General features: G+C 39.1%; 1 protein-coding gene across 8 annotated transcripts in view; it reads left to right on the plus strand.

Moving 5' to 3' along the window:
- Positions 1-16,685, plus strand: part of Dennd1b (DENN domain containing 1B) — a 231,516-nt gene that overhangs the window by 120,528 nt on the left and 94,303 nt on the right. For all 8 annotated transcript variants that reach the window (XR_015635101.1, XM_087580156.1, XM_087580157.1 and 5 more), the window contains 1 exon segment: positions 16,175-16,275. Coding sequence is in view for 7 of the 8 variants with exons in the window: in XM_087580156.1 (XP_087436282.1) it covers positions 16,175-16,275 (101 nt within the window). In the remaining variant the exon portion in view is untranslated.

Raw genomic sequence — 16,685 nt, forward strand, 5'->3', positions numbered from 1 at the left:
TTTGGCCATCAACTCAATTAGACGCATCCTAATTCTGGTACTAGAAACGTCATTTGGTGGCTATAGATGTCCACTTGGGGCCCCATGTCCCCCATAATTTGGCAGTTTTGTTTAGATTGCCTTCATATATTTATATATTTACAAAGCTTCTATTAGGTTTTCATGTTATCTCTCACATGGCCCTTATTTTTAGTTTTTTAGCTGTCCCTCACCATTCCTTTCCTCATCTACCTATTCCTCCTTCTCCCCACTTGGTCCTTACATTCTAGTTTCCCCCATCCATCTAGAACTCTCTATTCTATTTCCGTTTTCTAGAGAGATCTATCTGCCCCCTTCCCCTTTCCTTATTTTATACCTAATCTCTGTTGTTATGGATTGTAGCTTGTTTATTAAATACATAACAAATAATATCCACTAAGCACATGCGTAACAATATTTGTCTTTGGGTTTAGATTAGATGATTCTTTTCTACCTCTATTTATTTACCTGAGAATTTCGTGATGTAATTTTTTAAAAATATCTGAGCAGCATTTCATAGTGTAAATGTATATTTTCTTTCCATTCATCTCTTAATGGACATTTAGGCTGTTTACAGTTTTGTGGCTACTATGAATAGAGTAGCAATATATATGGTTGAGCTATTCTTTGTAGTAGGACGGAGTGTCCTTTGGGTATATTCCCAAGAGTGGAATAGCTAGATTTTGGGCCAAATGTGTTCCCAGCTTCCTGAGGAACTAACTGTGCAGTGGACCTCTTGTCAGATGTGGTTGCTCCCACGAGACTGACTCGTCAGGGAGTAATCACGTACTGCAGGCTTTAACAAAAGAACATTTGAGTGAATACAGGAAATTATGCCTTTTATTCTTCTCCAGGTGTGTTTTCGTGTTCCCTTTGCAAGATTCTGAGTACTTTAAAATGTTTGTTTTCCAGCTCCTCCTATCCTACACATCCTATATCCTGTGTAAGGCTGATGCTGAAATATCAGTGAAGTCCTTGAGCTTTTTATTAAGTTACAATTTCTTAAATTAAAAATTGTGTTTTTATGCATGAGAGGCCAATTTCTATGTAAACTTTGTCTTTTTAAACAATGGGTTTGTGTATATGTTTTCTGTTACAGGATTTTTAATTTTTAAAGAAGCTGATCTCAATGCTAATGACTTCTGGAAAAGGATCAGTACATCTTGAGCTCTTTTTTGTTGTGTTAATTTATATTGCAGAATTGATTCTTGTTCAGTATATGAGCTGATGTGACTTAGGGTTCTTTTGGCCTCTGTATATATAGTATGAGGTCAGTGTAGGACTCTCAATAAAGACTGTTTCGTATTCACTCTCTGATTTCATCTGCTTGGCAAAAGAAACTGCTGTGTTTGTTCCTGTAACTGGCCCTGAGGCTGTGATTGATACCTGTGGCTTTTTCTTGTCCATCCCATCTTCATTTCATACTCTGTCAGCACCTCAGAAGGCTGAGATTTTTCTTGGTCGAATGACACAGTCTTTTGTTCCTTAAGGATCTCCAAGTTGATCATGGGGCTTGTTGTTGTCTTGTTATTGAAAATTTCCATTCATTTGCATTACGAGAAAAGTATCAAGAATTACCAGAGAGACAACCCTGACTCCACTTCTAGTCCTCTTCACTCCTGTTTCCTCTTGTCTATGGAAGCCAGTCACTGCAGCCAGTGGCCAACACTTCTTTAGCAAATAGGTTTCGTGGCATTTAGGTCTTTTATAAGGCGGGGAGTAACCTTATCTGCCAATGCAGAAACAGCTCCTTATTCTCCTAGTTAGCTCAGCTGCCATTTTTTTTTTCTGATGGAGTCTCAGTTGGGGATTGCCTCTATCAGACTGGTTTGTTGGCACGTTAGCAAAAGAGTGCTCAGTCTTTTGTGGACAGCACCATACCTATGTAGAGGTGTCCTGGGCTGTATAAGAAAGCTAGCTGAGCAAGCCAGGAAGTGGTGTTCCCACTGAGTCTGCATCACTTTGTGATCTGAATTCTCTCAGTGAAGGACCGTGGCTTGGAATTGTAGGCTACAATTGTAATTAAATCTTTTACTGTGTAAGTGGAGCTGATTTTGTTCAGTGTTTTACCACAGCACCCCAAATCAAACAGGACAGCCATGAAGTGCAAGGAAATTTAAAATAGTTAACACCCCAAAACAAAGGAAGATCTTTATGTTATAGGAAATACTTGACATTTGGCAAATTTTTCTAGAGCTAGGGTATTAATTAAAGTATTGATTTCTTTGTAAATTGATGAATTTTTTTAAGTTAACCTGTTTACATTTTGTTTGCCTGTATGTACCTGTTCCTGTGACTTGGAGGAGTCAGTTCTTCTCTTCTTTGATGCGGATTCTGAAGACCCACTCAGATTTTCAGTCTTGGAGGCTAGCACCTACTGATCCACCTGGTGACTTTGTTAAAATTATGATGTCAGTTGCTATGTCTGAAGATGTTAAACTTTACATTTTGTTCTCTAGTGGTGTCAGTGACACAAGCCTAGCATTTTAGTAGAAGCTCTTTCCCAACGGGGAGATTGCTCAGGAGCTAGGAGTTCCCTTTGCCCAAGCAGAAAGAGCTGATTTTAGAGTTCTAGGACCTGTGTAAAAGTTGGGCTTCGATGGCCACACGTGTTAGCCTGACACGGAAGGAGAGGAGACAGACTGCTCCTAGTGACTCACAGGCTGCCGTTCTAGCAGACATGGTTAGCTAGAATCAGAAGAGACACTCCTCCCCCCTTTAAGGATGGAGAGCAATAGAAAACTATATGTGGTATTTGCTTTAGCATGTACAAACTCATGCACTGCACACACGTGTGCACACACAGGTAAATACCTCTCACACACTTTCTATAGGAAATAGAAAATTCACTTCAGTGACACTCAGTTTTACTTTTAAACTATACTTGATGTATAGAAATATAATTTGCATATTAATTAATACTATAATGGGATGATTTGATATATATTTTTTAAATATAAAAATATAAGATAAAGCAAGATTGTCACGTGAATGTTGGATAAGACAGATTGACATAAGAGTCCAAGAGAGGTTGCAGGAGTCAGACGCCTTCTTATTCATATACTCAGGAGTCCAATAAAAACACTGAACTGCAAGATATAAAATAAGCTCAGAGGACCTTGTGCAGACCCTGTGCATGCTTCTTCAGTCTTTGTAAGTTCATTGGAGTTTTGCTCATGTTGATTTAGAAGGCTTTATTTATTTGGTCTCCTCCATTCCCTCTGCCTCATATTCTTTCTCCATCCTCTTCTCTTAGTACAATTATGAACAGAAAAATTTCAGGGTACATACCCTTCTTCCCAGACAAAAACCTGAAACTAAAAAAAAACAAACAAGCCTTTTCTAAGTGGGTCAGTGTGGCAAGCCTACTCAGTCAGCTGTCATGTCCAAGTGGAAATCAGTGGAATTAGAATGCAAGCCTGCCATTTGCAGTCACTGCCACAAAGAAAAACACACTCAGAGTTCTTGTGGAATGCAAAGATGGTTCTTGCTACTTTAGTTCATAAAAGTCAAATTCTCGAAAGGAATTTATAGCATATCTAAGCGACCTATATGTGATTAGTGTATGTAAACCTCTGTGATACATGCGCATATGTGTGTGTAATTAGGAGAGGAGAAAGGCATTCAGAGGAAATAAGAAGATACAGAATAAAATGTTAACTAAAGTAAAATGACAAAAATAAATCTGAATAAAGAGTTTCTATATGGTTCTTCCTAGTCACAAACAATAATTCTTCCATTCAATTTTTTTTTTATAAATAAGGACAAATTGCCTAATTATCTTATCCACATGGGAATTCCATGGTCCTTAATTGCACTTTAAGTGCTTGTGAACGGAGAAGACATATACGAAGATTTAAGGGTTGTTGTAGTGGAATAAAAGGAAATTCACCTTCTCTAGACTGCAAAGAAAATGTACTCAAATTTCACCTGAGGAAAATGTACCCAAATTACTATTGAATAGGCTTTGAAATGGGAACCAAAAGCAATGGACTTTTAACGGATAAAAGCCAAGTCAGATGAAGGTGACAGTAGGCAGGGATTGTACAAGAAGATGAAAATGTTAGCGTCTTGAAGCAACTCATATTGCAGTTGTGACTGTAGCTCCTGTCACACTTCCAGGAATGGTCACATTTGGAGGTTGTTTTCTTGATGACCAGTGTTGTGTCAACTTCCTGATAGACAGAAAAACATCTAAAGGCTGAAAACAAGAAAAATTTAGTCATTTGACTATGTATGAGAAACTGTAACAGTGGCCACGATGACATGGTTAGAACTTTCCAAAGATTTGATGTAATCCAAAGGTGTGATGTAAAGAGATAGGAAGTATTTTTAGGAATCAGGCATCACAGTTGGTCCTATTTAGTCTGAGTGTGATCCCCCCCCCAATTTTATACATAGACCTTGTCAGTGGGACAATATTACTTTTAGAAACTGATTAACTTGAGATGAGAACTGTGGTAGTTTGAGTAGGTTTAGCCCTCATGCACTCATCTGTTTGAATGATCACCCATTGGGAGTTACACTATTAAGAGGTGTGGCCTTCTTGGAGTAGGTGTGACCTTATTGGAGGAAGTGTATCACTGTGGGGGTGGGCTTTGAGGTCTCCTATGCTCAAGCTCCACCCAGTGTGGAATAGTCTCCTCCTACTGTCTACAGATCAAGGTGTAGAACTCTCAGCTTCTTCTTTAGCACAGTATCTCTCCTCACACCGCCTTGTGCTAACTTGGTGATAATGGACTAAACCTTTGAAACTGTAAGCCAACCCCAATTAAGTGTTTCCTTTCTAAGAGTTGCTTGGAGAAATGCAGCAGAGGGCTGTCTTGTTTGGCCTCAGTGGAAGAGGATGCACCTAATCCTGCAGAGAGTTGCTGTACCAGGGTGGGGGAGTACGGGGGAGGGGCACTCTCTTAGAGGTGAAGGGGAGGGGAATGGGGGGAGGAACCCTGGAAGAGAGTATACTGGATTGGGGGGGGCAGAATTTAGGATGTAAATATATAAATATTTTTTAAAGTTAATTGAAATGGAAAAAAGAAAGTTGAGTTGCCATGGTCATGGTGTTTCTTCAGCAATTGAAACCCTAATTAAGAAAAGAATACTCATGAATAGATACAGTGCTCGTATAAAAGGTGCGGTCCTCTCATATGTCTGCACACTTCCCTTATGTATGGTTGCAACAAAGGGGCCATGTGTGGAGAAGAAACATGGGTCCCACAAGACAACGAATCCACCAGCTCCCAGATCTCGACTTCCAGTCTGGATCAGTCTCCAGACCTCTTGATAATGGCTTATGTTTAAAATGGTCTATTCTAAAATATTTTCTTAGACTAGTTCTAATGGACTATCATGTCCTCCTAGGGAGTAGAGGAGAGAATGAAATGTAAAACAGTATTTTAATTTAATGAAGAATTTAGAAAAAGAAGCAGAGCTACCAAACTATCCTCTGGAGTAGCCGTTTCATCTGCATCCATGCCAGAAACCTCTGAAAGCTGCTGGCTCAGGACACTCTCTCCAGTGTTGTCCTGCTGTGGGCTTTGGCCATCAGTGGAGACAGCAGGGTGCTGTGAGTCTGCCTTTCTGAGCCTTTCCCTCATGGTGTACATACGACCCCGTGCTCCTTTGCCATCTGTGTGTACTGCCTGATGAAGTGCGCTAAGGTCTCTAGCCTATGCTTATGGAGGTTCTCATTGCTGAAGTCTAGAGGGCTTGTGTGTATACACGACCAAAGTCCCCTTTCACGTGTGTCTTTCACTGCTGTTTTACTAGGCAATCCCTCCTCTCTCCTTCCTCCCTTCCTCCTTCCCTCCCTCCCTCCTTCTCTCCCTTCCACTCCTTTTTTCCTTCTGTTCCACTTTTTATTTACAAAATAAATCAGTGGGGTTTTTGTTTGTATGTTTGTTTTTTATGGTGGTAAGGATTGACTCAAGGGCCTTGCGCATGTGGATAAAATGCTCTACCATTGAGCTACACATTCAACCCCTAGAACATACCTTTGCTTTTAATTTTAGCTTCTCAGGTCTCTGACATGTATCATGCGTTTGGTGTCTTGTCTAAAAGTCAAGCCCCAGGGCATATAGATTTTTCTGCTGTGCTACCTTTTTGATAATTATAAATTTGCATTTACATCGAGGCCAGTTATCTGTTTGAGCCAAATTTTGTGAAAGGCATAATAAGGCTTGACTCAATTTTGTTGTCTGGTTATTCCAATGCTATCTGTTGAAAATACTACCATCACTTGGTTTTAATGTCTGGTTCTTTGTCAAAGTTCAGCTGATTGTATTTATGGAGGTCATTTTCTGAACACCTCTTCTGCTCAGGAGATCTGTCTGTGCTTTCACTAGTATTAACCTGTCTTCATCACTGTGTGGCATTACACTTGCATTCAAAAACCAGATGGTCTGTGTCCTCCAACTTTGCTTTTCTCTTTTAAGAATGCACGTGCTAGTCTGGATTTTGCTTTGCATATAGGTATTAGTCAACTTATAGATGTACAGAGAACAATGCTCTAGGGTTCATAATCAATTTGTAGTTTTCCCTCTATAAATTCTTTTGTATACTTTGTAGGTTTATGCCTAGTTTCTTAATAAATGTCTTAGGGTAGTATAATGTGGGTATGAATCACTGTAAACCTAATCATATCCTTAGAGTGTAGAACCCCAGGAGAAGACTGTGCATAAATACTGTGTTCATGTAGGCTCTCTAACTGTAAATGGTACCATTTTGCTGGGAGATCTTGATAATGACAAAGATATGCATATGTGGAGATATGAGAGGATTGTATGCTTTGTGCATTTTGCTGTGAATCTGCCTTTGCATATGTAAAATTGGTATTTCTCCAAACATTTCTTTATAGTATTCACTTGATTCAAATATGAAAGAAATAGCTGATGGAGTAAAGAAACTACTAACTCGTAGAAAAGCAGTGTAGACTCTTAGACCTGTCGCTAGCCAGCCAAATAATCTTAGGTAGTATTAATTTACAGAAAGACCATTGAGCTGTGCATTCTCTTTAAGTGTAGAGATTTATTAATTGTAACACACACAGGTGATTCTTCTTCCTTGGCTTGTTACACTGGTCTCCCTTCACTCTTGCACAAGTGTCCCTACATATATACTTTCCTTTGCACTCCTTTATTGTATATTTTAACATCTTAGTACTGTATTAACATGATTCCCACTCTTCAAGATTGTGGAAGAGTGAAGTGTAGACTCTGCCGTATCCTGCCACTGATCCACTTCCTGCCAGATCTCATTTCCTACCGTCTTCCTGCTAGCTCTGTCTAATCTGAGCAGCCTCCTCGTGCTCTGGAGAGACTATGCCAAGGGTTTTGACTACTGTTTCATTTGTAGAGAGAATGTTCTCCCTAGGTCTACAAGACTGTTCTCATACTTCATTTGGGCCCCATTCAGTCACATCAGAGTTCTCTTCCAGTCCTCTGTCTATACAAGTTTCTCTGTTATTCAGCACTTACTCTGTTTTAGATTTCTTCATAGCATTTCTAGCTGACAGTTGTTGATCCTTTGTCTGAAATACACAGTACCAGAGTGTTTTGACTTTTAGAATATTTGAAGAAACATTATAAAATATTTGAGTTTGACATCTGAATCCAAACAGAATTCATTCAACTTTCATATATTCCTTGGACATGAAACCTTGAAGGTACTTTTTTTTTTTGTTTTTTATTATTAACTTGAGTATTTCTTATATACATTTCGAGTGTTATTCCCTTTCCCGGTTTCCGGGCAAACATCCCCCTCCCCCCTCCCCTTCCTTATGGGTGTTCCCCTCCCAACCCTCCCCCCATTGCCGCCCTCCCCCCATAGACTAGTTCACTGGGGGTTCAGTCTTAGCAGGACCCAGGGCTTCCCCTTCCACTGGTGCTCTTACTAGGATATTCATTGCTACCTATGGGGTCAGAGTCCAGGGTCAGTCCATGTATAGTCTTTAGGTAGTGGCTTATTCCCTGGAAGCTCTGGTTGCTTGGCATTGTTGTACTTTTGGGGTCTCGAGCCCCTTCAAGCTCTTCCAGTTCTTTCTCTGATTCCTTCAATAGGGGACCTATTCTCAGTTCAGTGGTTTGCTGCTGGCATTCGCCTCTGTATTTGCTGTATTCTGGCTGTGTCTCTCAGGAGCGATCTACATCCGGCTCCTGTCGGTCTGCACTTCTTTGCTTCATCCATCTTGTCTAATTGGGTGGCTGTATATGTATGGGCCACATGTGGGGCAGGCTCTGAATGGGTGTTCCTTCAGTCTCTGTTTTAATCTTTGCCTCTCCCTTCCCTGCCAAGGGTATTCTTCTTCCTCATTTAAAGAAGGAGTGAAGCATTCACATTTTGATCATCCGTCTTGAGTTTCGTTTGTTCTAGGGATCTAGGGTAATTCAAGCATTTGGGCTAATAGCCACTTATCAATGAGTGCATACCATGTATGTCTTTCTGTGATTGGGTTAGCTCACTCAGGATGATATTTTCCAGTTCCAACCATTTGCCTACGAATTTCATAAACTTGTTGTTTTTGATAGCTGAGTAATATTCCATTGTGTAGATGTACCACATTTTCTGTATCCATTCCTCTGTTGAAGGACATCTGGGTTCTTTCCATTTTCTGGCTATTATAAATAAGGCTGCGATGAACATAGTGGAGCACGTGTCTCTTTTATATGTTGAGGCATCTTTTGGGTATATGCCCAAGAGAGGTATAGCTGGATCCTCAGGCAGTTCAATGTCCAATTTTCTGAGGAACCTCCAGACTGATTTCCAGAATGGTTTTACCAGTCTGCAATCCCACCAACAATGGAGGAGTGTTCCTCTTTCTCCACATCCTCGCCAGCATCTGCTGTCACCTGAGTTTTTGATCTTAGCCAATCGCACTGGTGTGAGGTGAAATCTCAGGGTTGTTGTGATTTGCATTTCCCTTATGACTAAAGATGTTGAACATTTCTTTAGGTGTTTCTCAGCCATTCGGCATTCCTCAGCTGTGAATTCTTTGTTTAGCTCTGAACCCCATTTTTTAATAGGGTTATTTGTTTCCCTGCGGTCTAACTTCTTGAGTTCTTTGTATATTTTGGATATAAGGCCTCTATCTGTTGTAGGATTGGTAAAGATCTTTTCCCAATCTGTTGGTTGCCGTTTTGTCCTAACCACAGTGTCCTTTGCCTTACAGAAGCTTTGCAGTTTTATGAGATCCCATTTGTCGATTCTTGATCTTAGAGCATAAGCCATTGGTGTTTTGTTCAGGAAATTTTTTCCAGTGCCCATGTGTTCCAGATGCTTCCCTAGTTTTTCTTCTATTAGTTTGAGTGTGTCTGGTTTGATGTGGAGGTCCTTGATCCACTTGGACTTAAGCTTTGTACAGGGTGATAAGCATGGATCAATCTGCATTCTTCTACATGTTGCCCTCCAGTTGAACCAGCACCATTTGCTGAAAATGCTATCTTTTTTCCATTGGATGGTTTTGGCTCCTTTGTCAAAAATCAAGTGACCATAGGTGTGTCGGTTCATTTCTGGGTCTTCAATTCTATTCCATTGGTCTATCTGTCTGTCTCTGTACCAATACCATGCAGTTTTTATCACTATTGCTCTGTAATACTGCTTGAGTTCAGGGATAGTGATTCCCCCTGAAGTCCTTTTATTGTTGAGAATAGCTTTAGCTATCCTGGGTTTTTTGTTATTCCAGATGAATTTGCAAATTGTTCTAACTCTTTGAAGAATTGGATTGGTATTTTGATGGGGATTGCATTGAATCTGTAGATTGCTTTTGGTAAAATGGCCATTTTTACTATATTAATCCTGCCAATCCATGAGCATGGGAGATCTTTCCATCTTCTGAGGTCTTCTTCAATTTCTTTCCTCAGTGTCTTGAAGTTCTTATTGTACAGATCTTTTACTTGCTTGGTTAAAGTCACACCGAGGTACTTTATATTATTTGGGTCTATTATGAAGGGTGTCGTTTCCCTAATTTCTTTCTTGGCTTGTTTCTCTTTTGTATAGAGGAAGGCAACTGATTTATTTGAGTTAATTTTATACCCAGCCACTTTGCTGAAGTTGTTTATCAGCTTTAGTAGTTCTCTGGTGGAACTTTTGGGATCACTTAAATATACTATCATGTCATCTGCAAATAGTGATATTTTGACCTCTTCTTTTCCGATCTGTATCCCTTTGATCTCCTTTTGTTGTCTGATTGCTCTGGCTAGAACTTCAAGAACTATATTGAATAAGTAGGGAGAGAGTGGGCAGCCTTGTCTAGTCCCTGATTTTAGTGGGATTGCTTCAAGTTTCTCTCCATTTAGTTTAATGTTAGCAACTGGTTTGCTGTATATGGCTTTTACTATGTTTAGGTATGGGCCTTGAATTCCTATTCTTTCCAGGACTTTTATCATGCAGGGGTGTTGAATTTTGTCAAATGCTTTCTCAGCATCTAATGAAATGATCATGTGGTTCTGTTCTTTCAGTTTGTTTATATAATGGATCACGTTGATGGTTTTCCGTATATTAAACCATCCCTGCATGCCTGGGATGAAGCCTACTTGATCATGGTGGATGATTGTTTTGATGTGCTCTTGAATTCGGTTTGCCAGAATTTTATTGAGTATTTTTGCGTCGATATTCATAAGGGAAATTGGTCTGAAGTTCTCTTTCTTTGTTGTGTCTTTGTGTGGTTTAGGTATAAGAGTAATTGTGGCTTCGTAGAAGGAATTCGGTAGGGCTCCATCTGTTTCAATTTTGTGGAATAGTTCGGATAATATTGGTATGAGGTCTTCTATGAAGGTTTGATAGAATTCTGCACTAAACCCGTCTGGACCTGGACTCTTTTTGGTTGGGAGACCTTTAATGACTGCTTCTATTTCCTTAGGAGTTATGGGGTTGTTTAACTGGTTTATCTGTTCCTGATTTAACTTCGATACCTGGTATCTGTCTAGGAAATTGTCCATTTCCTGAAGATTTTCAAATTTTGTTGAATATAGGTTTTTATAGTAAGATCTGATGATTTTTTGAATTTCCTCTGAATCTGTAGTTATGTCTCCCTTTTCATTTCTGATTTTGTTAATTTGGACGCACTCTCTGTGTCATCTCGTTAGTCTGGCTAAGGGTTTATCTATCTTGTTGATTTTCTCAAAGAACCAACTTTTGGTTCTATTGATTCTTTCTATGGTCCTTTTTGTTTCTACTTGGTTGATTTCAGCTCTGAGTTTGATTATTTCCTGCCTTCTGCTCCTCCTGGGTGTATTTGCTTCTTTTTGTTCTAGAGCTTTTAGGTGTGCTGTCAAGCTGCTGACATATGCTCTTTCCTGTTTCTTTCTGCAGGCACTCAGCGCTATGAGTTTTCCTCTTAACACAGCTTTCATTGTGTCCCATAAGTTTGGGTCTGTTGTACCTTCATTTTCATTAAATTCTAAAAAGTTTTTAATTTCTTTCTTTATTTCTTCCTTGACCAGGTTATCATTGAGTAGAGCATTGTTCAATTTCCACGTATATGTGGGCATTCTTCCCTTATTGTTACTGAAGATCAGTTTTAGACCGTGGTGGTCCGATAGCACGCATGGGATTATTTCTATCTTTCTGTACCTGTTGAGGCCCGTTTTTTGACCAATTATATGGTCAATTTTGGAGAAAGTACCATGAGGAGCTGAGAAGAAGGTATATCCTTTTGCTTTAGGATAGAATGTTCTATAAATATCCGTTAAGTCCATTTGGCTCATGACTTCTCTTAGTCTGTCGACATCACTGTTTAATTTCTGTTTCCATGATCTGTCCATTGATGAGAGTGGGGTGTTGAAATCTCCTACTATTATTGTGTGAGGTGCAATGTGTGCTTTGAGCTTTAGTAAGGTTTCTTTTACGTATGTAGGTGCCCTTGTATTTGGGGCATAGATATTTAGGATTGAGAGTTCATCTTGGTGGATTTTTCCTTTGATGAATATGAAATGTCCTTCCTTATCTCTTTTGATGACTTTTAGTTGGAAATTGATTTTATTTGATATTAGAATGGCTACTCCAGCTTGCTTCTTCTGACCATTTGCTTGGAAAGTTGTTTTCCAGCCTTTCACTCTGAGGTAGTGTCTGTCTTTGTCTCTGAGGTGTGTTTCCTGTAGGCAGCAGAATGCAGGGTCCTCGTTGCGTATCCAGTTTGTTAATCTATGTCTTTTTATTGGGGAGTTGAGGCCATTGTTATTGAGAGATATTAAGGAATAGTGATTATTGTTTCCTTTTATATTCATATTTGGATGTGAGGTTATGTTTGTGTGCTTTCATTCTCTTTGTTTTGTTGCCAAGATGATTAGTTTCTTGCTTCTTCTAGGGTATAGCTTGCCTCCTTATGTTGGGCTTTACCATTTATTATCCTTTGTAGTGCTGGATTTGTAGAAAGATATTGTGTAAATTTGGTTTTGTCATGGAATATCTTGGTTTCTCCATCAATGTTAATTGAGAGTTTTGCTGGATACAGTAACCTGGGCTGGCATTTGTGTTCTCTTAGGGTCTGTATGACATCAGTCCAGGATCTTCTGGCCTTCATAGTTTCTGGCGAGAAGTCTGGTGTGATTCTGATAGGTCTGCCTTTATATGTTACTTGACCTTTTTCCCTTACTGCTTTTAATATTCTTTCTTTATTTTGTGCGTTTGGTGTTTTGACAATTATGTGACGGGAGGTGTTTCTTTTCTGGTCCAATCTATTTGGAGTTCTGTAGGCTTCTTGTATGCCTATGGGTATCTCTTTTTTTAGGTTAGGGAAGTTTTCTTCTATGATTTTGTTGAAGATATTTACTGGTCCTTTGAGCTGGGAGTCTTCACTCTCTTCTATACCTATTATCCTTAGGTTTGATCTTCTCATTGAGTCCTGGATTTCCTGTATGTTTTGGACCAGTAGCTTTTTCCGCTTTACATTATCTTTGACAGTTGAGTCAATGATTTCTATGGAATCTTCTGCTCCTGAGATTCTCTCTTCCATCTCTTGTATTCTGTTGGTGAAGCTTGTATCTACAGCTCCTTGTCTCTTCTTTTGGTTTTCTATATCCAGGGTTGTTTCCATGTGTTCTTTCTTGATTGCTTCTATTTCCATTTTTAATTCTTGAAGGTACTTTTAAACAATATTTTTAGTACACATGCATTTTGACTGGAACCTGTTACATGAGACCAGGTGTGCAGTTTTCTACTTAGTGTCATGTTGGCGTTGAAAAAAGTTAAAGAATTTGGAATCTTTTGGGGTTTAGAGGTTTTAGATAAGGATGCTCAGTTTGCAAAGTATGATAGCCTTACAGTTAGCCTTCCCCAAGACATGTAAGCCTCTTAACACTGGGTCTCTGTGTGTCTTATGTGATAGCATATAGAAGGTAATACTTTTTTGTTGGTGTAAGTAAAGATGTTATGATTTTCCTGATTTCATAACTACTAGAAGGCTTTAAAACATTTAAACTTAATCTTTGTATATATTTTGTTGGTAGACTATATATACGAAGAGCCATCTGGTTCAGATAATCTTTCACTAAGCAATTGAAATACTGCAATTCATGTCATCTAAGCATAGAGTTTTGACAATGACAGAACGTACTTGTACCCCATCCACTGCAAACGTTTTGTGTTAATGACCAGGCACTTGAGACCAGCTTCTCTGAGCAGCTATCACAGGCCATGCAGCTCTACCCGTCTCCAAACTCTGCACTTGGAAAACTGATTGCTAGATTTCATCCAACCTACATGTTTGTGCTTAGTGACTTACTGTCATCTATTTTCTTATAATTATGATATTTATTTACTTGTAACTTTGCTGTCTTCTATTCAACTTCATGATGTAATTGCTCAATTTTTAAAACACTACAGCTCTGTGTACTGTTGGTCAAATGTGCACATTGGATCTTCTTTGGTCTTCTGTCTTCATAAGTATGTGCTTGAATGTCTTGTACTTGAGAACAACTTTTAATTAATATTCCTATCATTGGGGAAGTATAATTCCTTATAGACCTATGGAAGTCTGAAGCCTACATATAGTAGATAAATAAGCCCTATAGTATGTGTATTCATTCAAGTGATACAGTGAGTGGGGTTTCTTAAGGCAGACATGAGCTAAAAAGAGATTGTCCTGTATTCTTAACCTTCTCCCTGTCCTTTTGTCTGGAATGTTTCCAAGGGCTGGGTGACAGTTCTCCTTGAGTAGGCCTGATTAGCAAGGGTGTCACTTGCCAAACTCTGAGCAGTGCAGGGATTTGTGACACAGCATGTATGGTCTTAGAAGCCATCTTCTAGGAAGCCAGTCCTTCTCACCACCTAGCGCCATTGCTCGCTGGTGCACACTGCGTTACATGCTTAGGGGCTTGGGCGTGTGGGTAGGGTAGCTGCAGGGGTTGGGCGTTTGTCTGCAAGGTATGCACTCAGTGGAATCTCGCCCTCATGGCGGCTCCTCCTCTTAGATAAGCTGTTCCTTTTGCTTCACTTTCTTTTCTCAGTAAGAAAGGTAAGCTTTCCTTTTTAAAAGTTTAAGTGAGATGTTACAAAAGTAATTTGTTTCCACATGCACAAGGTACATAACTATGCTTCTCTAAGGAATGTAAACTCTCAGCTTAGAAAGACGTAAAAATGTACAGTTCACAATCAGCGTCTGAAAGCTCTTGGAGAATTTGGCAGTGTGTAGTTGAGCCTCACTTTTAGTCTCTAATCTGCTTTATAATCTGCTCAGATCTTTGGTCTGTCCGTGTTAAATAGAAGTATTTTAATGCCTCCTAGTGGCATAGTGTTTCCTGTAATTAAGGAATGAAAAATATTGTGTATTGAAAGAATACTGTGATAAACTAACACAGCCAGTTTGCAAGGCACTTGAGTGCTTCTGGTTTGGTACCAGAGTCTGAGTCAGACTGCATTATTGTCGTGTAACATCGATAAAAGGTCTTACTGGAAAATGCATAATGTACATGAACAGGTGATTGAAAATTGAAATATTTTTATTTTAGGTCACACTACTGTAATTGATTTATATTGAATGAAGTCATTTTATACTTACATGTAGAATGGTGATGCTGTTAATGAGATTTTGATTGCTTTGTGTCCATGTATTATTGTTTTAAATGTAGCTATTATGTGTATATTTTGACTTCTTTTAAAAAGATGGAGCAATTTTCTTATGGAAAGTATATGGTTTAGTTTCATATAGTTTTTTAAAAAAAATCCTCCTTCAAGTTAGCTAAAAGGACTTCTTTGAGAACCTTGACATGGAGACTATTGTAAAACACTGCACAGTGAAAAAGAACACTGGTTTAATTACTCCTTTAACCACCAAGAATATACTTTATAACTGTAATAATTTTAAAAATAAAAGCCACATAGAAAGAAATGTGAACGAGGATTAGTTAGGGAGAAAAAAAATGGTATCCCTTTGTTAAGCATTAGAATTCTTTACTTACTGCTTGCCAAAACACAACAATTAAAATGGCAATTATGTCTAACGTAGCAGCAGTGTAATTGCAGCTGCTTGATAGAAAGCTAGGAAACAAAATGTTAATCTGGAATGAGCAGTTTAAATATGAAATTATGATATACTTGGCTTCCTGTAGTACAGCTGTCAAGCTTGGGCAGCTCGCTGGTCAATAGTGACATTCTGTGTGTCAGTGAACAGAGTCTCTTGATACCATAACCCACAGTTCACACGTTACTGAGGCTCCGACTGTCGAACACTGAAGTCCCCTGGTATTCGCGCAGCTCCAGACTCTCCTGACTGGCTCATGTTTCATTCTTTGGCAATTTGCCCTAATGATATCCCTCAGGAGCTTTCAGCCTCTCTTCTTCCCATATTTAATCGTGCTGTATTAATCTGAGCGATGCGCAGACTGTGCTGCACAAATTGTCAGTTCCTATAATATTTTCTGAGAGACTCACTGAGGTTTTTTCCGTTCAAATTTTATTTATGGTCCAAAATTTGACCCTAACTAGGTTTTCAAGTTGAATATAGCAATCTGCATATGATTCCCAAGAAAGCTCTTTTGCGGTTTGTGTGTTTTTCAGAGAGACCTTTGAGACACAGACTTTTACATGTAGAGTTGGTAAAAACAGTGTGAGCTATGTCACCGTGTAAATTGTGCTATGATGACCACTTATCTTTGATACTTTGAACATGCCTTTTTGTTAGAGGGTCAGCAGCTCCTCATCACTGTTACCCTTCTGTGAATTTTAGTTAACTGCCTGTCTCCATGGATCGGCCGCTCTGCTCTACCCGATGTACTGGCAACACATATATATCCCTGTGCTTCCTCCACACCTGCTGGACTACTGCTGGTAAGCTGGCCTTCGCCCGATTTCACCATTGGAAAAAGACCTTTATATTATGGTCAGTATAGATTAAAGAAATCACAGAAACTTGACTTGCAGATTAATTGTAAGTATTAAGGAGTACTTTATTATATATCAGAGTATCTTTTCCCAAAAATAAAAATTCAGATTTGACAAACTTAGTTCTTTAAATTTTGCAAATGTCTTCAATAGTTATTTAGAAAAAATAATGTGTAAGTAAGAAATATAATTTTATTTTGTGGCTCAAAGTTTACACACGGCTCCTAATCTACCCATAATCCCATTGCTCGCTCAGGGTAAGCTTCATACCTCACCAGCAGCACCTTCTCCTTCATATCTCTTTTTATCAGCACCCTGACAACAGCATTGTCAAAGAGGTTGCATCTAAGACAAGA

Source organism: Rattus norvegicus, chromosome 13, assembly GCF_021556685.1.
Source record: "Rattus norvegicus strain SHRSP/BbbUtx chromosome 13, alternate assembly SHRSP_T2T, whole genome shotgun sequence".
Classification (NCBI taxonomy): domain Eukaryota; kingdom Metazoa; phylum Chordata; class Mammalia; order Rodentia; family Muridae; genus Rattus; species Rattus norvegicus.